Source organism: Anastrepha ludens, chromosome 4, assembly GCF_028408465.1.
Source record: "Anastrepha ludens isolate Willacy chromosome 4, idAnaLude1.1, whole genome shotgun sequence".
Taxonomy (NCBI): domain Eukaryota; kingdom Metazoa; phylum Arthropoda; class Insecta; order Diptera; family Tephritidae; genus Anastrepha; species Anastrepha ludens.
In genome coordinates, this window is record NC_071500.1 from 54,543,526 (window position 1) to 54,570,305 (window position 26,780).

The following is a 26,780-nucleotide window of genomic DNA, read 5'->3' on the forward strand; positions in this document are numbered from 1 at the left end:
CAACTAAGCTACTTATTCCTCAATAAATTGTGAGAACAGTGAATGTAAGATAGCGTAATGAAACTACTAGCAAAATCGGCCGACAGTAGTGGCCAACTCTCAGTGCTAAAGAAACTTTGGTAAGCCAAAATAATCATAGTCTTAGCACACTGATTTCAGGCATAAGGGCGCACTGACTAATAAGTAGACACGCCCAAAGGATGGGTGTGCAAACACAGACTTCGGTAGAAGTTGTCTAGATGAGAAGGAGGAAGAGACAATCTCGCACCTTCTGTGTCATGGTCCTGCCCTATCCAGACGTAGGTTTACTTTTCTAGGTAGAACATTTTTAATGAATTCGCGGATCTCAGATCGGCAGAAATCCGGGATATTCTACAATTTTAGAAAAGCTTCAAATGTTGATGACTTTTCCGAGCGCGGCTTGAAGCGAGTGACGACAAAAAAGTAGGATAAAGTGATCGTCCAACTTTTTAAGCGAGACCCTCCTTTGTGACTACGCCAAGCACGCACAATTCTTTCTGAAAAGGGTAAACAGGTATACAAGAAAATGGCGTCACTGTAATGGACTGGCCTTCCCAGTACCCAGACACCAACCACATTGAAAATGTGTGGGGAATTATGAAAACGCATCTTGCCGGAAAGTCGGTCCGCGATTCAAAGCATCTCGTTCGTCAAGTTCGCAAAATCAGGTCCTCTTTGTCGAGGAGCTACACAGAAAAACTTCAAAGCATGCCGAGAAGTTGCCAGGTTATACTCGACAACGATGAAGACTACACAGCTTGTTGGGTAATTACGACCCGTAGTTTTATACATACGTTCATGTAAAAAAAATTTTAAATATATCGTCCCCTTAGTATTAAAATAGCCTATAAATTTTTTGATGTTTTGAGAAAATGAGTTTCAAACTTTTTGTCGAAAGTAGCTCTCACTCAAATCTCGTTATGTCTGTAAATATTTATTATTTTTGACTGACGTTTTGACCCACTTTGTGGAACTAGAATTTGACCAAATTTTGACCACTTATAAAATCAACGATGGAGAATCCAAAAATACAATAAAAAAATAATAGCCTATGAGCACATAGGCTATTGTTATACTAAGGGGACGATATATCTTTAGACTATATATTCAAAAAAGAACAAACTAATGCCATCAAATTATCTATCAGATTATAATGAAGAAAAACTCAATCCAACAAAATTTCTGTTTTGTATTATCGCGGCGCCCACCGTAGCCGAATGGTTTGGTGTGTGACTACCATTCGGGAGTAGGTAGGTAGCATCTCCCTGCATGAAACAACAAAACGTAAGTTTTTTCTAATAGCGGTCGCCCACGGCTGGTAAAGGCAAACCTCCCAGTGTATTTATGCTATGAACAAGTTGTTTATAAATGAAATACCTGCCGTTCAGAGTCGGTTTAAAACTTTAGGCCTCCTCCTCCTCCAACATCAAGAAGCACCTAACAGAAGAGTTTTGTTTTTTGTGTTCACTCCTCTAGGGAGCATAGGGTATCGACAAGATTCACTCTTGCGTTAGTTTCGTTAATCTATTTTGACTTCTGACAGGGTAGGTGATTAGCCTGCCGCTACCAGTCCTATATAGTGGGAATGCCCATCCGTCGTTTCTTAGGAACAACGTCTTCTTAATGCTAGGAGCGCCATCTGTATTTCACATTTTTCTGGCAGAAGGATAGCACAGATGGTTGAGCACTTCGCTAAATTTGGTGTGTCTGCGCTGTTATCGCGGTTGCCCGCTTCCTCTTGCTGGCACCACCAATGCATTGTGTAAGCGTGTGTATTTCTTTGTTTTTGCTTGTTGTAGCAGCCACAATGCAAATAATGCGCTGACCATTGTACGGGAGTAGGGATGGGAAGGATACGTTTTTGGGATTGAGGAATGATATTTCTTTAGTTTGTTGTTTTTTTTTTTTTTTTTAGAAAGAGGGAAAGTAGGTAAATTTGGAAAAGTGGGAGGACCGTGCTTTGCATGGGAATCCAACCCACAACCTCTGGGATGGCAGACTAGTGTACTTACGCTAGACTACCGAGAAGGGTACGCGCCAATTATTTATTTAATTTTTATTATCATTTTAATCTCTCAAGCTCTTACTAAAAACACCCTGTACTAGTCGATGCTTGCAAATGGGCGGGTTATTTATTCGGTTATCTTTTAAGTGGCCGATAGCCAATTTTATATATGCTTTTGATATGTGCTAATTGGAGATTAAACTAACCACAAGAACGCAAAATGATTTTGCTAATTAATTAAATTTAATATATAAATACAGAGTCGATGGCATAAACTGCTTGTACTCTATTTCTTTAGATATTAAGCACTATATTTATTATTTATTATTTATATTTATTTATTTTATAGTAAAGCAATATATTATCATAGGCGATACAATACTTACAACTTCAACAATGAAAATTTAGTTTATAACATTGATCAATTTATAGCCAAATAAATTATAGAAGTTTATTATACGTTATCTCCTTTTTAAGCCCTTTTCGGGAGAACATAAATAAGTTTTAAAATTATGCCAAAGACATTCCAAATAATAATGATAACCTATTGTATAATCAAAAGAAAAATAAGTTTTAAACTCCTAGATAAATACAAATGTATGTTAGGATAATGCTAAATAATCTAATTTTATCAAAACTTTGTAAACTCCTATGTTAAAACGATTTTGGGCAATAAATGAAATGAAATGAAATGAAATAAATAATAATAATAATAATGTATAAATACAAACCACTTTTCATCCCACGTTAATGTATGCGCTTACTTGCCATGACAGCCAGATGGAAATAAAACATCACTTCTATTTAATATTTCAAGATTCTTTTTTATTTTATTTTACTTAGTTGAATTTTAATAATTTGTATTTTCTTCTCACGTATATTAAGTATTTATTAATTTTAAATATCGAATTAAATTTCATTTAAGTATCTATATATGTATGTATTTAATATGTATACTGGATTTACGTAAGTATTTATGTAGGTATGTAACTCACACAAGAAGGAAACATTTTCGGTTGCTGATAGTATTTAGTTTGCTTTAGTTGAAACAGTAGGTTGCTTTTTAAATTTCTCTTTAAGTAGCTGTTTTTGTATTTCGTATTTTTGTTATTTTTACTTTTATTGTTTTCTTGTTATTACTCGTAGCTTACAATTTGCTATACACAACGCTTAATTACTTTGAATGCCATTTGTATGCCTTAATGCCTCGCTTAGATATTTTCAAATTTCATAATATATTTCACATTTGGATTTCAATTGATTTAATTCACATTTGTTGCACTTATGCATGGATACATAAGTATGATGAAACGGATTTGGTATTAAATTCATTTGTCTGTGTGTGTAGATGTATGTCTTTGTGTGTGGGTTGAAACGCATTGGTAGAAAGTATTGACGTAATGCTGATATTTATGTAATATTTAAAACATTTATTATTGCAATTAGTTAAATTCATTTTAAAACTACAAGTATATATCTATATATATGTACACTTACATATTAATTTAGGTTTGCATGTATGTATGCATATGTACATGTGTAGGTATTTAATGGAAAATTTATTTCTTTTCGAGTACACTGCACTGGCTTACAACTCCTACTCATCTCAGTGTATGTGTAGATGTGTGTGTCTGTGTGGCTGTATGCATTTGTCTCATTTACGTGTACGTTCGTTCTTGCTCGCTTGCATTGTTCCAGTTTTCGGTTTTATTGAGTTATTATCATACATTTCTCTTGCACACAAATACATAAATACATACATATGTATGTGCACATGTTTATATAAATGTGGGCATGCATTTTATTATTCATTCGACAATTAATCTCAGCAATAGTTCTTACATTTATTAGGACTAGTCTTTGGTAGCATCAGTTGCAGTTGCAGTTGTATTTTTGTATGATAATATGTATGCGTATGTGTGTGTAAGTGATTGTGAAAGTGATAGTTGTAGTTCAGTTTCTGATTCACAAAGTTCAACTTAATAGATTCTGAAATTATTGTTAATGGTTTTTTATATTGTACTTGGAAATGCATAGGGTTGATATACATAAATATGAATGTATTGTATGTATAGGTATGTATGTGTGTATGTACTATGTACATGTTTGAACAAATAGAATTAAGTAGCTTAAGTTTTGTTATGTTGAACTCTTGAAAAGGAATGTTTAGGTTTTACTATAGTTTGAATTCACAGTTCTACTATGAAATACTTCTTCTGTGTCATGATGGCTTTTGTAGTGAAGGCAGCAACATGACAAGCTTAATAAATATCACTGTGTTGTAGGTGTTTACTTACTTATGTATATGCAAATATGTTATATTTGCCATTACAAACATACATATTTATTTAGAAATTTATTCAAATACATACAAGTATTTAGTAGTAGTAGTAGTACAGTGGTGGTTCAAGTGTGATTTCGAACATCACTGCTGGCAAAGCCGTTTACTAATTCTTTAATAGCATTAAGTTTTCCTTAAGTATACTTATGTATATATTATAGTTTTTGCATACTACTACAATATATACTACTAAGACATTTTATACATATATGTAATTTTTTACAGTTACTATTATTTGTTATAGATTTAAGTTATTTACAATACAAGTTACCCGAATTTTAACTTCGAAGAAAATGAAACTATTTACAACCATTTGAAGCATGAAAAAGTAATTTTATTTAGCTCATAGTACACACCTACAAATGTATGTACATAAGTACCTAAGAAGTACTTGTAGTATGGAGCGCTTAGTAGTGAAAGAGCAAAAGTGTGGATAGAAAGAGCGAAAAATACGTCTCCGCTGCAAAGTTGTGTTGCTTTATGCAACTACAGGTATTTTTAAGTACATCAACTTCTTGTTTCAATTGTGATTTTGTATACAGCTACATTTATTTTCGATTTCACTTTTATGAATGTTAAATATTTACGCCCTTAACTTGCATTTATTTGTACATTTCGAAAAAAAAAAAGTATTTTTATACACTTGACAGCAGTTTTGCTGCTTTTTATTGACACGAACTGTGTGTGAAATAATTTCTGAACATGTTTCGATTTTTTCACAAACATTTTAAATGAAAATTTTCACAGCAGCTGCCATTTTAAGCGTATGTAAAAACATTTTTAGGTTGTTTTTGCTTCATTTTTGTTGGCGCCATATTTTAAATGAATTTTAGCTTATGCAAACCATTTTTCGGCGTTTTTAATTCTTTTTCACTTACGTGGCAGCAAGATTTGGAGTACAAATTTTCTCCAGAGTTGCATATATTACGGTTTTGAAGATAACTGCCGCGGTTTTTCGATTTTCTCACCTTTTTTGTAGCCACATTTTACACAGAATTCTCAACATAGCTGCGATTCTTACGATATCGGTCTTTTTTTATTTTTTTGTCATTTTTTTCATACATTTTTTACTCCTCTTCAAAGCTTTTTGAATTATATTATGAATGTATTATATACCTATCTTTTTAAAGTGCGCTGTTTTTATTTTTATTTTTTTATTGCTTTTTTTGTTTCTTCTAGCTTGAATTTCCAATTAACTCATTTAACAAGTGTTTTGCATTACTTTTCATTACATCTTAAGTTTCAGTTTTTCCTCCTCTTATTTTACAACTAGCCTTGCTGCGGAATTCTGTCTGAATATCTGGTATAACTATTTTCTTATTATCTCTATACACAAACAATTGAGCTTATAATTTTATTGTTGTAACAATTTTCCCTTCATCACTGGTTGCCATGATATGATTTTTGACCTACATACTCGCATGCATGTAGATACACGTATACAATACAAATTTTTTTATACCTATGCACATACAAATTTAGCAGCGTAAGTTGTCTATCAGCAGGATAAGCTCTTTTCGTAATAATTTCCATTTTTGTTTTATCAGTTTATTAAGATTTTCACTCACTCATCAATTGTAAGTACAATATTCTCGTATTAGGTGTGTGGTTGTGTGCGTGCGTATGTGTGGGTTGGTATGTGATAAATATCTCAACAAAGTAAGTTAGCGGCGCCCCTAAGTATGCTCAAGAAGATTTTTATATTTGTAAGTGGAGTGCACCAATTCTCACCCCTTTTAGATGAAGCCGCTACAATACCAGTGAATGGGCTATTTTACAAGTTTAGAATAGAGAATGACTAAAATATCATTAATTTTCACGTTGAAATTTCAAATAATTACTTTGAGAGGCCATAGCAATTTTCATCGTTGACCAAAATAATAAAGGCATTCTAGGATAAACGAATGCGCGAAAGATATACAAAATTATCTTCTCAACGAAGTATCACAATTTGGAATCGAGTAATAAATAAAAAAGTTATGAAAAAAAACGATACTGTACTCAGTACTCGACAATAAAGAAAATTTGTATGCCCTGAAAATCATTTTGAAGTCAGTTTTCCAACTAGGAGGCGTGATTGTCAACTTATTTTCGTCATCCAGTCTAGAGTGTATATCGTCCCCTTAGTATAACAATAGCCTATGTGCTCATAGGCTATTATTTTTTTATTGAATTTTTGGATTCTCCATCGTCGATTTTATATGTGGTCAAAATTTGGTCAAATTCTAGTTCCACAAAGTGCGTCAAAACGTCAGTCAAAAATAATAAATATTTACAGACATAACGAGATTTGAGTGAGAGCTACTTTCGACAAAAAGTTTGAAATTCATTTTCGCAAAACATCAAAAAATTTATAGGCTATTTTAATACTAAGGGGACGGAAAAAACAGAATATATAAAACCCGAGTGGAACTCGCAGGCGGCATAACACGCACACCAACGAATTAAAGGACCTGCTCGTCTAAATACCTAACAAAGGCTAAATGGACACATTTTTTACTACACGTGTTAGATTTTGTACTAAACTTATAGCCGTCGGGTTTTCAAGGAAGTGAAAAGACCGTGAGGTGCTCCCAAAGAGAAAGGCTTTGGCAAGTTTCAGACTATCATCTTTCAGGAAAATAATTCAATAATTAGCAAAATAAAATTACTAAAATTGTGCAGAAAATATGATTTAAAAAAAAAATAATATGATTACCATTTTGGAAAGTAGCTATGACTTAGCCCTCTATAGTCTGTTATAACTAAATTGAGTAGGTTATAGAACTGTTTGCTCGAAAATTTTCTAAAAATTCTGATTAAAAGTTTCTAAATTTGGTCGACATTTTTGGACATTTTTTTTTACTTGTTTAAAGTTTGAATTTGGATTTTTATGATTTTTGTAGCAGATTGAACTAAGAATATATTCATAAAAAAATATTAAAAATTAAGAAGAAATAAATAAATTGTCAAAGTCCCTATGCACAATATATGTGAAAACCAGCCTTACAATTGTTTATGATTGAAAGGCCAAAACATCATTCAAAATTTTTATTGCAGTGAATTTTTTATTAAAATTTACTACCGCAACTGTAAGTCGCTTATATTAATTGTAATAATTGTGGTAGTACCAAACAGCTTATATGTGGTCTAGTGAATAAATATGAGCTAACACTTATTTCGTATAATGTTCCTATGCCAGTGAGACAACACAACATTCGAAGCAGCCGAAATATTTCTCAAATATCTCCGAGCTCTAACTAATGCTTTAGTTCAAAACGAGTCACATCAGTCAATTTCACGCCCTTCACAGAAATTTGAAATCTATTTGCCGATAAGTTGACGTATTTTTGTACTCACTTAGAAGTACAGAATAACTAAAGAATTGAAGCCTCTTGCCGATCATTTGAAGCGCCAAAAACTTCTTCGACTGGGTTCTGTTTATTGAACAAAAATCTCATAAACAATGATAGACTTATATTACGGCAAGAGCTGGGGTAGCTTTAAACATATATTTAAAGACTGCGCTTGACAAAATTAAAAAAAAAAAATTTAATAACTCAAATTGAATTTATTTCGAAACATATATGTATATGTATGTATGTATGTGTACATGTCTAAAAAATACCATTTTGAAATATTTTTGCTAGACGCTTTTACTACTTTACAAAGTTTCAAGACCCCCTCAGTGCATATCTTACTCTGGAAATAAAAATAATTCCAAAATCTCTGTTAACAAAAGAGTTTTCAAGAATATTAAGGAGACTTTGTTGTTGCTCGGAAGTCAGGTTCCGGTAAAAAAAAATCAAAGGTGATCAAAATAAGAAAAACCAAATCATCACTACCACAGAAACCTGCCAAAATTTCGGGAGGGTAGAAGGTCCGAGTTTTTTGTCCGCAGAGCAAAACAGAGGCTAGTATCAAGACGCTCAAAGTGCAGAAAGCTCCAAACGCTGTGAAGAATGCAAAGCCAGAGACAAAAAAAAAACGTCCCGGAAAGCTAAAAACGGATGTTTGTTCTAATTCGATTTCTGTATCATAAACGACGAGATGTTTATATTTTAGGCAACTTTGACATCTGGCGGCCGCCGTAGCCGAATGGGTTGGTGCGTGACTACCATTCGGAATTCACAGAGGAACGTTGGTTCGAATTTCGGTGAAAACTCCAAAATTAAGAATAGCGGTCGCCCTCGGCAGGCAATGGCAAACCTCCGAGTGAATTTCTGCCATGAAAAATGTTTTCTTAAAAAATATCTGCCGTTCGGAATCGGCTTAAAACTGTAGGTCTCTCCATTTGTGGAGCTCGGCCAAACACCCAAAAAGGGAGTACGCGCCAATTATATATATATATATATATATATATATAACTTTGACAACTTCCAGACCCGGAGTTGTACACTACAAGCTCGCGGGGAATGCGACGAAAACTTTGCGTCAAAAAATCGGTCAAAATTTTCTTCTAAATCCATAGTTTGGGCAAGCAATCTGCAGCTGTGGCGAAAGAAGCAGGTATTCTGCTACTACGTGAACAATAAACTCACAAATGCATTTAAAGTACATAAAAGAGTGCTTGGAAAATAGATTGAGCTTAAGAGATTTTCACTTTTTTCTTTTGGCCAGACTTAGCCTCTTGTCATTACAATAAATTGGCTGTGAAGCAACTCGAAAAGTGTCATACTTAATGAAAGTATACCAGGAAGGTAGTTGGCAGTGGCTGTCGGTCTCTAAACCAACTCACGTAGACCCTTGCCGATCCATTGTGATGCAATAGCAGTTTATCCATTTATGTACCCACAGTAGCAAACCTATTGATTTGGCAGACACTTATTTCCCTAAAGTCATCAGTATCATTCAAGAACGATGAGCGAAATACTTAAATCTAGTGACATATCATGCAGGACAGTGGCGGAGAAGATGTCACACAGACTTTTCCTCCTCCTCATTCGTGTAACTTCTGCAATAGTTGAAATGAAGAAGGTTTAATCTTTGAGCATGTTGACCTAGGAGACAGTGGCCTATGATCAAAGCAACTAACAGAGGGACGTTTTTCCTTGGCCGATTGAGCAGCGCCTTTGAGCGTCTGATGCCCCATTTTGGCCAAATTCTTTTGTAGCCGAATATGACAGACTATCAATCCGTCTTGTGTTGGCTGAAGTGGCAATGCTACTCGTACCACGCAGTTTGGAGAGGGGGGGAGAGGGGTATGCCTACAATTTCCATACCAAAAGGGAAGCGAGTGGTATTGCCCTCTCTTGCTAATTTGTCTGTCTCACAGTCCGCTGGGATGTCACTTTGCCCTGGCACCCATATCAAATGGATGCGGAAAGTAAAAAAAAAACTTTTTTAAAACAGAAATAATGCAACAAGTTTAATTAGAGAATAAAAATATCAATTAAAGTAACATTCAAATATAAGTTTCGCTTTTAAAATCGGACTAGTAACTTAGGAGATTTGTGCAATTTTGTGATGCAGAACTTTTTTCAAAAGCAGAAAATCTCCACTCCCGCTAAGCTATTTAATTTCATAAAATCATATTTTTTAACTCTTTTGGTTCCATATTTCCTCTATGGTACCTAATGAAGGCATAACTTCCGCAGAGCTATCCAGTTCAAACAGGCACTCGTTAGGAGTGCTAGCAAAAAATATCGCTAATGAAGAAGGAAACATGTCGGGTATATTTGTTATTTTTTTTCTAATTTCATAGTAAGTAGTTACTAGCTAACGGAAATGCGGCCATTTCAAAGATGCTAAGCCAACAGTGAGTGCTTTTGAAAATACAAAGTGGGCAGAGTTGACTTTATTCGGCAAAAACTCGGTTGGAAAAAAACATTCAATTCCATTGCAGGTTTCTTATGTAGCCATGCATGAGCATAAATGTGCATATATGTATGTGTTTGTGCACTTCATTGCTTTCAAAAAGGACGAAACGTGACTGACATGCTGATGTCATTGGTGGAAGACAACACATAAAAACATAGCATAGCACATATGCCGCCGCACGCTGAATGCTGGTGTACCATTTATTTTTATTTTTTGTTTTAACGTCTTTTTATGTGTGTGTGTATGTGTTTGTGTTTGTGGAAATTCTCATTTTTTATCTTTGCAACACTTGGCTTCGCCGCTTATTTTTGCTTTCTCGTGAACAGAGCACTTGAACCGGAAGGCATATGTGAGCGCCAGAAAATCAGCGTGCGTCGCCAGTCGGCCAATGGTTACTACTGCTTTTATTATAATACTTTTCAGTCTGCAGGACCTTTTGTCGTACACACATGCACACATACCCGTATGACTGATGCCGTAGTATGTATTTGTCTCCATTGAAGTATTTTTAAGGATTATGTCTTGCTATGATACCATCGTTAAATTGCGACTGTGAACGTGTGCTTAGAATTTTTGATTGCTGATAATTTGTATGATATGGAGCGAAGGGTGAGCAAAAGGGATTGTGAGAGATTTCAAAGTTCTTATGAGTGCAATTTAAAGTGGATTGTGGCGCGCACTGCAGGAATTATAGGGAATTTGAAATGAAAAACCTCACTCTTTATAAATACGTTTCATCATTTCCAAGTAGTGGATGTGCATGCATACATCTATACGTCGAAAGTGGCTCCTAAGCCAATAAAGATTTATTTATATACTTATTACTGATTTGGAAAGATTCTTCGGAATTTTCAGCGCACACATTTACGTAAACATACAGACACTCCCATTTACAGGAAAATAAGGGCTAAAAGTAGCAAATCCATGACATTAAAATACTGAGTGTCAGTTGCTCTTTTTCTAATTTGTTAACGACAAGTGGCTTCAAAACAGAGATCATTATCAATGGGTATCACCAATTAATAAGTGAGACGTTTAGCCAAACGCATGCAGGACACTTGAGCTGTTTGTACTTAAAGTCAGTTTGTAATAGAGACTTGCTTGTATCTTTCAATTGTATTTCGATAAATATCTTATAGCTACTAATGTCACAAATACATTTCGGTAGGTTGCTCTTATAATAAATGTACTTTTCTGGAAATACTTTTATAGCCAGCTGCGATCTTGAACGTAAGGCTTCTCATAAAAACTTGCCTGCCGTGCGGAGGCAGCAAAAAACTATAGGGGCGACATGAAGACGCAAACCGTACATGGAAAACGCGGCTCGGTTCAAGCAGCTGGCACAGGTGTTCTTATTATTAATATTATTTTTAATCATAGCATTAAACATTTCATCAAGATCAAGAGTCGCAACTAGTAAACGAGTCGCTTCACGACAGCAAGAGCCATTTGACTTCAAGTAGAGATATCTTTGCACCTCGTGGCACAATCAATAAACACCGGAGCACACGCAAAAGTAAATGTTGTAACAACTCACTTGCCACTACCACATTAACTCCATACTTCAACTCTCCATAAACCTTGTTGAGCTTATGAGGAGTCTCTAACAGCAGAGCAAATTGCTGTAAGTTCTCCTACCAACTGCATTTTCATACTTTCTTCGACTTTCTGTTCATACACAATGCCGACTGAAAAGCTTTACCCAAGCCCTCATATATAGTGGTTTTCGATAGGGATCCTACAATTTTTTATTTAAATGCAAACGCGTTTTAAGATTTGCTAATGTCAAAACACCATGCAAGGTTCACATTCTGATTATGAAGTTAACGAAGGAAAAATGACTACCAGAAATCTGAGTCTAAATTCGTAACTTCAAAAGTACGTAACATTTTTTCGGTCCTTATGAATTTAGGTTAAAGTTAACTTACAGTAGCTCCTCCGACCAATAAAATCAATTGCTTAGAATTTTACTCCACGAAACTCAATTTTAGTTACCATAAAATTAAACATTTTAAAAATTATTTTTTTTTTTTGTTAAAAGAGGGATGTAGTAGCAAAGGTAAAAAATTTCCAACTTTACATCACACTAAAAAAGAACCAAAAGTAAAGAAATTATCAAACAAATATTTCACCTGTTTCCGGGATGATTACGGTAAATATTTAAATGAGCCAAAAGTCATGTCGCGAAATAAGCCTTAAAAAAAACAAATTTCTTCTCTCGGTCTAGCCTGCTGTAAGTGCTATTGTAAATTAAGTAAATTCTGGTCAACCTATCCACTGTTGATTGATCCTATCGGGGCGTTGAAGTACCGAAAATATCGCAGACTTTATTATTTCTGTTCAAAATAAGTCAAATCAGTCAAGTCCGTACCGGAGGTTTGGCATTGCCTGCCGAGGAGCGACCACTATTAGGGAAAATTTTGTTTATCATTTGGTATTTCAAGCACGTGGTTTCGAACTCCGATTCTACGGATTGGTAGTCAGGCTAGAGCTAGAGTCTTATCGACCCATTTAAAACCCCTTACAATGTAACTGTTATGCTCACAATGATGAGAAAATCGTGATGAACTGAAAGGCTTGATGACGTACGAAAACAATTAACGCATCAAAAATATAAATCAAAACAAAACATTAACTAATCATGCAATTAAGTATCCCAATGCTTTGGCAGAAAAGTGTCTGAAACCAAGCCTAAGCCCTCCAACTATATAGAAGAGCATTTACTATAAACAAGTCCGCTTCCAGATCACATATCTAGATAGCTCATCTTCTCTAAAGGTATCTGGTTTATTAATGTATTTCTCACTAGATGACGACAATAAATCGTTTACACACTAAAGCCTTCTCAACCGGTCTGGCTTGCTAAGGGGACCCCGTAAAGGGAAATATTTACACATCAGATAAGTGAAAAATAGGCACGATATGCATATTTTGCTACGCCAAATTTAAAGGGATGAGTGTATCTAATATGGGCTCTTTGTGGTTCAAAAAATCAAGTGAAATTCAAAGGCGTACGGATAGTGGGTAAAATAACTTTTCGACTGTACTTATAATCGAATGTCCTTCACATTCATACATTCATACGTAGATCGTTTCCAACTCTTGATCGCTCTCTCCACGATTTTAATAATCTAGCGTTTAATAACTCCTGGACGCTTTCTTTAAATTTTCGCTGTTAAAATCTCAAAATATGTATTTTATTGGGAGTTCGATTGTCATCCTACAGTAATGGCATCAATATTCATGTCCCAAAAGTTCTACTAAATATTTATGCAAAACTAGAATTTACACAACCTCGCCCTTCGCCTAAACACACGTCCTATGTTCTCTTTGTCTTTGCTTGATGATTACGAATTTCATCGTTCATTTCATCGCTGTTCTTATGGCTGCTGCCCTCAATGCCATATCCAGTCATTCTTCAGTTGCTCGGAACTGCATGATTTCGTCCATACAAATTCAGATGGCTCTACAACACGTTGCTGCTGCTGCTGTTTGTGTTGATGATGATCCCGATTCGGATTCACAGGCAGCAGCGCCATTGCGCCACTCATCGTCGCTGGCGTATTGCATTTATGCGCTTCCACTCAGCTGGCCACCACAATTGTCGCGTTCGGCCACCGACATGACGCGTCATCGCACAATTCGGATGCACCACGTCGGCCCACACCAACACCAACCACACCCCCACCAAAGCCAACGGTCACACCATCGGCCACATTGTGTGCAGCATTTTGTTGCAAATGGTGTTGCAGCGGCTGGTGTTGCAATTGCAGCTGCCTCGGTTTGATACTATTCGCCACCGGCAATGTTGGTGAGTCGGACACGGATGACATCGACGAACTGTGTTGGCGTTGATGCTGCAGTTGTAATTGTAATTCCTGTGGTTGATGGTATTCGTGCTCGTATTCATAATCGGGTGCGCGCTGATGGCCGCTGAGGCTGCGGGGTAGCGGAGGTTGAAGTGCATGCTGATTATATGGATGATGGTAATATTGCTGCTGTTGTTGTTGTTGTTGGTGGGACAGCTGTGGCGGCTGTGTTGCATTCGGTGTGACCGCCGTAGAATGGAGGGGTGCCGCTGATGCGCCCATTGCGGTCATTGTGGTAAGCGATGAGGCTGCCGATAGCGATGGCTGCTGCAACCCACGAATACTGTCCGCTGGATGTGCTGTGTAAATGTTGCTGCGTCGCAAGTGATTGTTATTATTGCTGCCGTTTGAACGCTTGTTGCGTGACCACCATTGCACGTGCGTTTCTGAGTTCAGCAAAGTAGCCAATGTGCACAAAAATGCAGAGAGAGAAAGATAAAGAATAATGGGAAGAAGAGAGATATTGTAGTTTCAGGGTAAAGGCATACATTTCTAATTTATTCAGTTTGTTGTGCTTGTTCTGATTAAAGGTCGGTGTGGGGGAGGATTCACTCAGGTTTTTTTAGTGCGCTCAGCCACCATAACCGCCGCTTCAACGGTGGACGCTGAAAATTCTTCGTCGGTTGTTGCGGCCATATCCACAGCTGTCGGCTCTTCATAAGCAACAGACGATGGCGCGTAACTATCGCTGCATATGCTTTCAACGTCTCCCCTTCTACTGCTGCTGCTCCTACTTCTACTACTACTACAACTACTTGCGATGCTGATACGACTGCCCACAGCTGCAGCACCAATCGCTCTTGGTGGGGATGGTGGTGGGGGCAGTGAGCGCGTAAACATATCAATGCGTTGTGTCAACAATTTTTGCTTTTGTGTGGCCTTCATTATTGCAATAGATCCACCTAGGACCGTGGCACTACTATAGTAGCTAGGTGGCCGATAGATGGTGGACAAACTGGTGCGTTGCGTACTCTGACTATCGTTTGTCAGCGACGATGACGAGCAACTGTTGCTGACGTATTGCAATGGCAGGGACTGAGGTGGTCGTTTTTGTTGTTGTGTTGGTGTGACGGTATGGTGGCTAGGCAACGGATACTGTGCGTGTAGGTCACGGTAGGCATTAGGATACAAGTGGTGGTGTTCGTGTACGTATTGGTTGAGGTTGTGGTGGTGTTGGTATTGGTGTTGGTGTGGATAATGGTGGTTGAGGTGTTGGTTATATTGTAGTTGTTGGTGGTGTTCATGATAGGAACTTGGATTATCTTCTGCGAGTTTAGTACACTTACCATTACGGTTGTTCGTCGGTTTTTTTCTGCAATAGATTACAAAAAACAGTTGTTAAATTCATTTTATTTTATGTCTGAGTATTTTCTAAGAATATCTAACTACATTTAATTACACTTAAAATTGTGTGAAAATATAGTAATAGGTTCGAGACTGGAGAATTACTAAGTATGAACTCCTTTTTTGCACATAAATTTGTTTATAATTTTTTCTTCTTGAAAGTATTGTAATTTCTACAACAAGAATAAAGTAACTCAAATCCCAGACTTGGTAGATACAAAATCGGAAATATATAACAAATTTTATAGGTGCGCAACTAAGTTCCCGCTGTTTGTCAATAGATGCCGCCAGCAGTGTGTGCTAGTCGATTCTAACATAACCTAAACATCATAAACCAAGCTTAGACATATGGTAAACAAACTGCTTGGACACATTGGTGATTTTGTTTTGGCATCATATACTTTTGATTTTGTGAAAATGTCTGATTTTGTGCCGAATAATCGTCATTTTCGAATTTTCATTCGAAAAAAACGGCGGCTGAAGCGCATCGAGAGCTACAAAAAGTTTATGGAGATGCTGCTTTAGGTGAAACAACGTGCCAAGATTAGTTCCCTCGCTTCAGAAATGGTGATTTTAATGTTAACGACCGTCCACGTGAAGGAAGGCCAAAAACCTTCGAAGACGCTGAATTGGAGGCATTGCTCAATGAGGCTCCGTGTCATACGCAAGAAGAGCTTGCTTCAGTATTAGGAGTTACCGCCAATCCATTTCCAAGCGATTGCATGCTTTGGGAATGATTCAGATACAGGGGACTTGGGTTCCCTATGAGTTAAAGCCAAGGAATGTAGAACATCGCTTTTTCGCCTATGAACAACCGCTCCAGCGGCAAAAAAGGAAGGGTTTTCTTCATCGTATTGTGACGGGTGATGAAAAATGGATTCATTACAGCAATCCAAAGAAGATACAGTCGTGGGGATTGCCCGGTCATGCTTCTACGTGGTCGCCTCGGGCGAATACTCAGGCTGCGAAAGTTATGACATGTATTTGGTAGGACCAAGTTGCTGTTATTTGTTACGAACTGTTAAAACCAAGCCAAACCATCACTGGGGATCGGTATCGACTTCAATTGATGCGATTGAGCCGAGCACTGCACGAGAAGCGGCCGCACTACGCGGAGAGGCATGAAAAATTGATTCTGCAGCATGACAACGCTCGGCCTGGAAACACTGAAATGGAAAATCCTACCCCACTCGCCATATTCTCCAGATATTGCGCGGTCCGATTATCACCTGTTCCGATCGATGGCACATGTTCTAGCTGACCAGCAGATCCATTCATATGACGACATCAAAAAATGGCTTGATCCGTGGCTAGCCTCAAAAGCTGAACAGTTTTACCGCGACGGTATAAAAGATCTACCAGAAAGATAGGGAAAAGAAGTGGCCAGCGATGGGCAATTCTTTCAATGATTCACTTGTAACCTATTTTTCAGAATAAAGTTGCATTTTCATCAAAAAATCATCATCAGCGAGAACTTAGTTGCACACCTAATAATACAAAATACCGAATTTCCAACTTTTTGCATCTTTTCTTAATATACTGAGAACCCTAAACTTTCTTACTCGGTTCAGTTATTTCGAAGTTCTTAGCTTTTGAGAAAGTGTGATGTACCACTCTATCCGCCTATACCACAATTCCCGTAGTTACTGTAAAACAACATCTTAAAGTGTCTCTTTAATAGTGCTGGTTTACCTTATATCTTATAAATCATGTTTTATCCCATCTAATGTTCTTCATAATTTATCTAATGATCCTTTTCTCATCTCATTTTTATCTTATCTTATTTAATCCAACCTTATCTTATCTTATCTTATCTCTTTCATCTCATCTTATCATAACTTATAATTTTTATCTTCATTTACTTTTTTTTCTCCACTTATCTTGTCTTATCTTAATTTTATTTTTTCTCATCTCATTATAACCAGCCTTATCTTATCTTAGCTTATTTTATCTCCTTTTATCTTAACTTATAATTTTTATCTTTCTTCATCCCGTCGTAACTCTTTTTAACTTATCCCATTTTATCTGATCTTACCTCAACATATACTTTTTATCTTCGATTATTTTATATTTTTATCTTTCCTCATTTCATCGTAACTTTTCTTATTTAATCGAACTTTATATTATCTTATTGTATCTCATCTTTTCTTATTTTACTGTATTATCTTATAAGTACCTTCTGCTCAAATATGAACGAGACGTTATCAATAAAAATAAATAATTTTTATTCTCCTTTATCTTAACTTATTTTATTTAATTTTCTTGAATTTTCTATATTTTCCCATCCCATCTCATATTTTCTTATCTTATGACTTATTTCATTTTATCTTCCGTTAGCTTATCTCGCCTTTTCCAATCTGATCGTTTTTATTATCTCACTTCATCTTATTTAATCTAATCTAACCTAATTCTTATATCATATAATTTTTATCATCCCTATCTTCTCTTATCTTAGCGCTTAACCTTAGCTCTAACCTTATTTTATTTCATCTTTACTTACTTTATCTTAACTTATCATTTCATAACTAATATCATTACTGCTTCAGATCTAACGGCCTGACTTAATTGAACTAAAATAAATAAATTATTATTAAATTTTGCAAGGCATGAGTTAGTTTTCGTTTTGCATCCGCTGTAGTCACGGTCGAATAAAATTGCTTTGTACTCCAACTGTCGCCGAACTCAGTTAGCAGCCTGAATGCAAACTCAACCTACCCCTAAAGCAATAAACGGCGTTCAACGTAGTATTCACTCTACTACTACTATTAAGGCATTTACTATGAGGATACATTTGGGTTGTGGCGGGAGAATTGCTTTGAGTCATTAAAAACGACAAGTACTTTAGTGGCAAATGAAAAGGAGAGTGCTTATTGCATGCGGCGCCCTTTCCGCACTTTTACATGTGACCGACGTGGAAAGTTTGGCATAATTGGGTTAATATTGAAGTTCCTACATTATTGGTATCACAATTCACCTAATCTTTTTTAATTAGTTTCATTAGCATTTACCCAAGTTACCGCAAACTATGAGCCCATAATTCGGTCACGCATGCATACTTATGGCGAAGCGTGCCTTTATGAGTTGTATTAAATACAATTTTTATAATTTCGTACTCACCTTCTGCAACGTACAACCGTCACCATGACGATTGCGCCAAGCAACGCCGAAAGCACCGAAACGATGATCAGCGTCAAGGGCCAACCCAATTCGGAGGCTTTTTCTGTGTAAGGTAAAAGAGAAAAAAAAAAACACGGAAATTAGTTATGGTACACCATATCCGGCGGAAAGTAGAGATAACGAAATCCTTTACCACGATTCATGCCAAGCAATCAGTTCCAGCAATATTAAGCTACTGCTCATCGCGAAAACACACATACAGAAAGATTAAGCTAAACACCCATACATAGGTATGTGTACCTTTGCAAATCGATAGCAATACCCACATACTCGCACATACATACATACATATAAGTACATGTCTAATGCAAAGTTCCGGTAAAGCACTTAAAGCCTTTGGCTGTCTCCATTTTGCAAATGCGCTGACAACATGAACTCCTTTTTTTGTCAGAATACATTTGCATAGATAATGTTTGCATAGCTCATATATGTATGTGCATAAGTATATACATCTATATTCACACACACTCACACAATCACAGTCCTCAATTACTCACACAGAACACTTTGAGTCCAAGTGCCTCGTAGCTTGCACATACATCACACACAGCCACACACAACCAATTTCACTTAATGACAGTATCCTTTTACTAGCTCAGACACACCGACACACACAGTACCGCCCACTTTACTCACCTATTGTGCCCTCGAATATGAATGTACTCTTCGTAGGCATAGCCCATGAGCACAAATCACACGTTGTCAGTCCATCACTCAGCACTGGCTCATCGACAAAGAAGGGTGGCCGCGGTGGTGGCGGCACAAAACGTCCATTCCACAAACCATTTTCGCTAGCATCAAATGCCAATGGTGAGCCAAACAAATCGTCATTGTCGTCGAATATATCGAAGGACACATCACGAAAGTCGTTCAAATCCTCAGCTGAGTTTGCGACAAGATTTTCTATGCTAGGCGGCCGGAAGATTGGATATGTGACTGAAGTACGGCTACCGCCGCCACTACTGCTGCTCCTGGTACTACTAGGACTGCTGGTATTTGTGGCAGGCAGAAAATTGGATAACAGTATATTGGCGAGGCGGTTGGGCAGTGCAGTGGTTCGATCGACATTTACGCCTACTCTACTTCCACTTCCGGTAACTGTATCGACATCTGGTTGCAGTCGTCGTTCCAAAGTATCCGGTTGTTGAGTTGATATGCTATTCTGGCTGTAGCTGTTGCTGGATGGTGTCTCCCTTGCTGTTGTTATTGTTGTTTTCGATAAGGATGATGCTGTCGCAGCTGTTGCCGCTGCTGCCGCTATTGCTGATGTGAACATTGAGGTGGCTGCTGTCGCAGCTGTAGCCACTGCCGACCTGATTGGTCGTAAGCTGCGGGTTGGCGCGGGCGTTGATATTTCACTTGTTATGGCAGGCATTTTATTTACTTTTTGTTTTGCACTTTTCTCTACTGTGTTTGTTTCTCTACTTTTTTTTGTCTAAACTTTCTAAAAGTAATTTTTGTTGTAGTTTTTGCTATACTTTTTAGTTTTTATCGCTTGGCAGAGGATTAGTTTGTATGCATACCGCAGTGTGTGTGTATATGTATGTGTTTGTTTGTCTATCTGTCTGCTGTTCAACTTACAATGTATATTTTGTGAGATTGAAACCGTTTCTACCCAATTCAACACTCGTCGTCCTGTAAGCTCCTGGTGTTTTAAATTTTATTCCCGTGCATACACTTGCACACACACATACAAATTTGTATACGAAATTGTACTTTTACTTTGTTGTTTTATATGTGCATGCAATCATTTATACGATTATCACTATGTGTGTACGAATTTTCAACACAATCTGATGTGGCGACACATTTTTTGTCCCATATCCTTCAACTCTGTATCCTTTTGCTGTGATTCCCAACTGTTCTCCTCTTATCTTCTGCTGTTGTCACATGTGATTGAAGTCAATTGCAGTAACTAAACCTTAGCTGTAACGAAAATAAAGGAAAAGCAATGAGAAAAAGAGATTAAAAATGTGGATAATATAGTTTTCGTTTTTTGTCTAGATTTTATTGCCGCAAAGGACAGACGTTGAACTTCATGTCCGAATACTTAGGAGAGATAGAGTGTTAAATGTCCTGTATAAAAGTTGATGCAATCTGTTAAATAAGCCAATAGAAAGTACTTTTCTTAATTGAAACTCACTGCGTGAAAGTGGATGCTTGTGAAGTGTAATTTAGCGAGAATTGTAAAGGATTTTGGTTTGGAATTCAGCCGAGGACGTACGAAAAATAGTCATGCCATGACATATCAATTGGACAGAAAAAAATGTGTTACAAAAATTCAACTAGTGAAAATGCTGGGAGTATTGAAATAGCTCAGTATTATTTCTTAACTTTGAGAAATTCTACGTATTTTAAACTACATACACACATATAGTTACTTTTATCTTTTTCTTCATTTCATTTAATTTATTAAGTCTAGGGTGACAAAGCCTGACAGATTAAAGACAAAACATTACTTAGAGATAGTATTTAAAGATAATACTTATTAGTAATTTGATTCCAGCTTGGATAAAAAAATAGGTGTAGGAAGAGAGGAATCAATCTCAAAACTATTAAAAATGTTCTTGATTTCATTAAGAGTTCTAGTAATGGGGCATAATTCATTTAATTTGATTTACAAATTTTAATATGCAATGGAAAGTAGGTATTTACATTAAAGTATTCACAATGTTTACTAGAAAGCCTTTGTTTGTTGTAGTTGAACAACTGTATTGAGAAGTGTTGTTGTTGTTAAATATCTCCATTATGCAAATATAACTTGTGCACATTCAAAGATAACAACGGTATACTTCACATTGAAGCAAGCATTTGAATTTATGACAAATTTCAGCCTTAAACAAATACTTTTGAACATGACTATACTATATATTTTGAGGACAAAGATTTTAAATTTATTAAAATACAACTTCCCAGAAAACTGTAAAATGAAGAGATGGCATTGCAAACACTGCATTGGACGGTTTTGCTTCTTGGGAATAATAAAAAAGAGGAAGAGTATTCTATTTAATATAGAAATTTTAGTATTTGTAAGTTTCAGAAAACAATACGAGCTGTTGAATTCCTTCAAGACGCCTTAAGGATAACTCTTAACATTTTTTTTGTGGGTGATACTTTCCTCTGGAGGATGGTTCCATGTGCAGCAGTCCACGCAAGTGGGGAAAGTTACTGATCGCCATTCACTTGAGAGTGGCCATGACGATTCTTCTACATATGGTTTAAGCAGCTCACAACGTCCGGGATTAGCCCACGTAACCTCTGGGTAGCTTCCGAACACCCGTTTGGGAGTGAGCTAACGTGAGAAGGCGAAGCATTCCAGGATAGCTGGTTGTGCGATGGGTTTGGGACCCGCCACTTAAAAATCCCACCCAATGAAAAGTTGAAATAAGCCTCGGATGAGAACTGCCTTTACTGATGACGACCCCTGCAAACGAAATAAGGAATATGATTTGAGGACATGCACCTGGAATGTCCGGTCCCTTAATTGGGAAGGTGCCTCTGCCCGGCTGGTTGATGTCCTCGTGAGAGTAAAGGCTGACATCACTGTCATCCAAGAGATGCGATGGACGGGGCAAGGTAAGAAAAACATAGGACCTTGCGACGTCTACTACAGCTGCCATGTAAAGGAGCGCAAATTCGGTGTCGGATTTGTTGTGGGAGAGAGACTTCGTCGCCAAGTACTATCGTTCACTCCGGTGGACGAGCGTCTCGCAATAATCCGCATCAAAGCGCGATTTTTTAACATCTCGCTAATTTTCGCCCAAGCCCTAGTGGAAGAGAATGACGATGCGACCAAAGATTCCTTCTATGAGCGCTTGGAACGTTCCTATGAGCGCTGCCCCCGCCACGACATAAAAATCGTGCTTGGCGACTTCAACGCCAGGGTGGGCAAGGATGGAATTTTTGGTCCCACAGTCGGATAATTCAGTCTGCACAACGAAACATCCGGTAACGGACATAGGCTGATCGACTTCGCCGGGGCCCGAAACATGGTAGTCTGCAGCACCAGATTCCAGCATAAGAAGATTCACCAAGCCACCTGGCTGTCTCCTGATCGAAAAACACGAAAGCAGATCGATCATGTTGTGACAGATGGAATACACGCTTCTAGTGTATTAGATGTACATACCTACGATCCGAGGACCCAACATCGACTCGGATCATTACCTTGTTGCAGCCAAACTGCGCACACGCCTCTGTGCAGCAAAACACGTACATCTACCTACGCAAAGAATGTTCGACATCGAAAAGCTGCAATCACAACTGACAGCCAGAAGATTCGCCACTCGACTCTCACTCCTGCTCCCAGAGAGCACTGCGCAACAAACCGGCATGCACGAGCAATGGAGCAACATTTCTCGTTCCCTACGTACCGCCGCCGAAGAAGAAATCGGATTCCGGCGAGCCCGAAAAAACAATTGGTACGACGAGGAATGTCATGCTGCCGCAGAAAGAAAGGATGCCGCCTATAGAGCCACGCTGCGATCGGGCGTAACGCGAGCCATGTGGGATCGCTACAGAGAGCTGAAAAAGGAACCTTAACAACCGCGCTGTTAGTTCTGCCTTCTTCAAACTGGATAAAGAGGCAAAGCGAATGGGTTTGGTGGTGAACGAGGACAAAACGAAGTATCCCCTGTCTTCAAACAAACAGTCGGCGCACTCGCGTATCGGCACCCACGTCACTGTAGACAGTTATAATTTCGAGGTTGTAAAAGACTTCGTTTATTTAGGAACCAGCATTAACACCGATAACAATGTCAGCCTTGAAATCCAACGTGGAATCTCTCTTGCCAACAAGTGCTACTTTGGACTAAGTAGGCAACTGAGCAGTAAAGTCCGCTCTCGACGAACAAAACTAACACTCTACAAGACTCTCATCATGCTCGTCCTAACGTATGGCGCAGAAGCTTGGACGATGACAACATCCGATGAAGCGACGCTTGGAGTGTTCGAGAGAAAGATTTTGCGTAAGATTTTTGGACCTTTGCACTTTGGCAACGGCGAATATCGCAGACGATGGAACGACGAGCTGTATGAGCTTTACGACGACATAGACATAGCGCAGCGAATAAAGATCCAGCGGCTTCGTTGGCTGGGTCACATCGTCCGAATGGATACAAACGCTCCAGCTTTGAAAGTATTCGATGCAGTACCAGCTGGTGGTAGCAGAGGAAGAGGCCGGCCTCCTCTGCGTTGGAAAGGTCAGGTGGAGAAGGACTTGGCTTCACTTGGTGTGTCCAATTGGCGCCGGTTAGCACGAGAAAAGAAACGACTGGCGCGCTTTGTTAAACTCGGCCAAAATCACGTAAGCGGTTATCGCGCCAATTAAGAAGAAGAAGAATACTTTCCTCTGTAAAATTTTAAATTCTCAATACTTGTTCATAAAGTTTTATACAGCGGCTAAGAAATGTTCTTTACAGTGATTAAAGGTTTCAATATTTTGGTCCCAAACGCACTTATTTTCCTTGAAATATTGTACGAGGTGTGTTCAAAAAGTATCGCGAATTTTGCGTTTTTTTCAAAAATTATTTATTTATTTATTGTGCCACTGTTTTTTCCAATCTTCGAAGCACTTCAAAAAATCATTTCTTATCTTGTTCAGTTCCTTCGATGATGCCTTCATCTGGTCAATCGTAGCGTAGCATCGTCCCTTCATGGGCATCTTCAGTTTCGGGAACAAGAAAAAGTCACAGGGGGCCAGCTCTGGGGAATACGGTGGATTTGGCATCATTAGTGTGTTGTTTTTGGCCAAACAGTCGCGCACAAGCAACGATGTGTGAGCAGGGGCGTTATCGTGGTGCAAGAGCAAATTTTTCTTCTTCCACAAATCCCGGCGTTTCTGGCGGATTGCTTCACGCAAATTGCGCATAACTTGCAGGTAATATTCCTCACAAGAACTCACAATGCCTCTGCAATGCAAGCAAAACTTTTACATTCGACCGAACTTGGCGCGCTTTTTTCGGTCTTGGTTCATGCGGCAGCTTCCATTGAGATGATTGAGCTTTGGTTTCCACGTCATAACCATAAACCAACGATTCGTCACCAGTTATGACCCTCTGGAGCAAATTTGGGTCGTCGCGGACAGAGTCCAGCATCTCATGAGCAATGTTCACGCGATGCTGCTTTTGGTCGAAATTGAGCAGTTTCGGTACAAACTTTGCGGCGACCCGTCTAATGCCTAAATCATTGATAAACATCGAATGGCACTAGCAAATCGATATGTCTAGATCCTCAGCAACTTCTCTAATGGTGATTCGACGATTGGCCAATACCACTTTCTTCACTTCATCAATTTTTTCGTCTGTTGTTGAAGTGCTCGGACGTCCGGCACGCTTTTCGAAGTTCACATCTTCTCGACCTTCTGGAAACATTTTGTACCACCGATAATCGTTGCTTTGGTCCAAAGTAGCTTCTCCGTATGACACAATCAATGTTCGGAATGCACCGGCGCACTTAATTTCGTTCTTCACAAAAAGTTTGATACAGGTTCTTTGATCAATCTTTTTGAATAGGTAAAAATCGAAGACGAGACGAAACACGTGCAAGCAAAGCAGCTGTCAACAATTAACTGAATATTCAAAATGGCCGAACTCGTCGGCATGAGTGAGAGACATGAGTACCAACATATCGCCACAGAAAAATCGAAATTCGAATATACGTAACCTGCGAAAATTCAAAATTCGCGATACTTTTTGAACACGCCTCGTATACATATAAATCGGCTCGAAATATAATTCCTGCCTACAGAGATTTAATTTTCTGGATTACTTATTATTCTTTTGCAATTCGAACGCAAAAGAATACATCTAAAATCAATGCCCGTAACCAAGCTGATAATAAGATCCTTTTTTTCTCCCATAACCACTAAAAAAAATATTACATTTAAGCTTCGATTCCAATATTCATCACTTAGAGCCTAATAAGATTCTATAAATAAACCCAAAAATTAAACTTGACAAGCAGCGCTTCTTTGTATGATACGAAAAATAAATATATAAAACAATATTATGTTTACAGTGATGTACAAAACTGTTCACGAAATTTCAAATTGTGTTTGTATCCAAATATTTTTTTAGTCACTATTATCGAAAACTAACAAAATCAATTAATAAATTCAAAAACTAACGCAAAATTAATTCATATATTAATAAAAAAATAAATTAAAAAAAACGGGGTAGTGTGAACTCTTTTTTCCCTTGACTTTAGGACTGAATCCCGTACACATTAATAAAGAGTTTTCCAATAACAGGTGTTATTGGTGAAAGAATTGCGCTATCGAGAGATGATTCACGATTTTTTTGGCCGGAATTGGATGGTATTGATCTGGACAACGTTTATTTTCAACAAGACGGCGCTACGTGCCACACAAGCAACGAAACCATTGATCTTTTACGGGAAAAGTTTCAGGACTGTGTTATCTCTCGAAGAGGTGATCGCAATTGGCCACCGAGATCTTGTGACTTTTTTCTTTGGGGCCACGTGAAAGAGAAGGTCTATGCCAACAGCCCGGGGTCAATTAAAGACCCCAAGATGGAGTTCGTGAGGCTATCGAGGACATAGAGCAGCCACTTTGCCATTCGGTTATGGAACATTTCATGAAAAGGATATTGTCCTGTAAGCGTGGTCGTGGTGGTCATTACGGTCACTATTAACGGCATACTTTCCTCTTTATAATGAAATAATCATCCGATCGTTTGTATTAAAAAATAGCATTTTTCTTTGAATATCAAAATAACACCTCTGTTTGGAAAACCCTATATTTTGTATAACCGCCCTGAGATTTTTTGTTGCCTCTATCTCTTTTGTGGCATACCCTTAATAAGATTTTTCGAAATATTTGGAGTTATGTTTTGTCATGACAAGAAGGTAATTCATCAATGAGCTTTCGGAAAAAATTTTTCTTTTTAAAACCGCCCAAATATGTTCGATGCATTCTAGTGACTGGGCAGATTTATCCCATTTTCTGCAAACTATGTTTTTATTGTTTTTGCGGAATGTTTTGGATCATTATGCAGCATGAAAATGTCGTTATCCATCGTATGTCAAATATATATAAACTTGAGGGATATCAATTGCCCTGGATGGTAATAATAATACGAAGCACGCATAAATCCACTGATCCGTCTGAGAATATCGAGCTCATAAGGCCGTAAACTATAAATGATCCGACTTGAAATTTGAGCTGCTCTCAGATATTGCGGTCCTGTACACCAACTTGTTTATC

The 26,780-nt window shown here is 37.7% G+C and overlaps 1 protein-coding gene across 2 annotated transcripts in view; it reads right to left on the reverse strand.

Moving 5' to 3' along the window:
* Positions 1-2,755: 2,755 nt before the first annotated feature.
* Positions 2,756-26,780, reverse strand: part of LOC128862394 (lateral signaling target protein 2 homolog) — a 136,634-nt gene continuing 112,609 nt past the window's right edge. Inside the window, exons 3-6 of one of the 2 annotated variants that reach the window (XM_054100979.1) lie at positions 19,193-20,482; positions 18,497-18,599; positions 15,322-15,347; positions 2,756-14,421 (exon numbers count right to left, since the gene is read on the reverse strand). In XM_054100979.1, coding sequence (XP_053956954.1) covers positions 13,751-14,421; positions 15,322-15,347; positions 18,497-18,599; positions 19,193-19,931 — 1,539 coding nt within the window. In that variant the 5' untranslated portion in view covers positions 19,932-20,482 and the 3' untranslated portion in view covers positions 2,756-13,750. Of the gene's footprint in view, positions 15,348-18,496; positions 18,600-19,192; positions 20,483-26,780 lie in introns of both variants that reach the window. The other variant, XM_054100978.1, reaches the window with a different exon arrangement.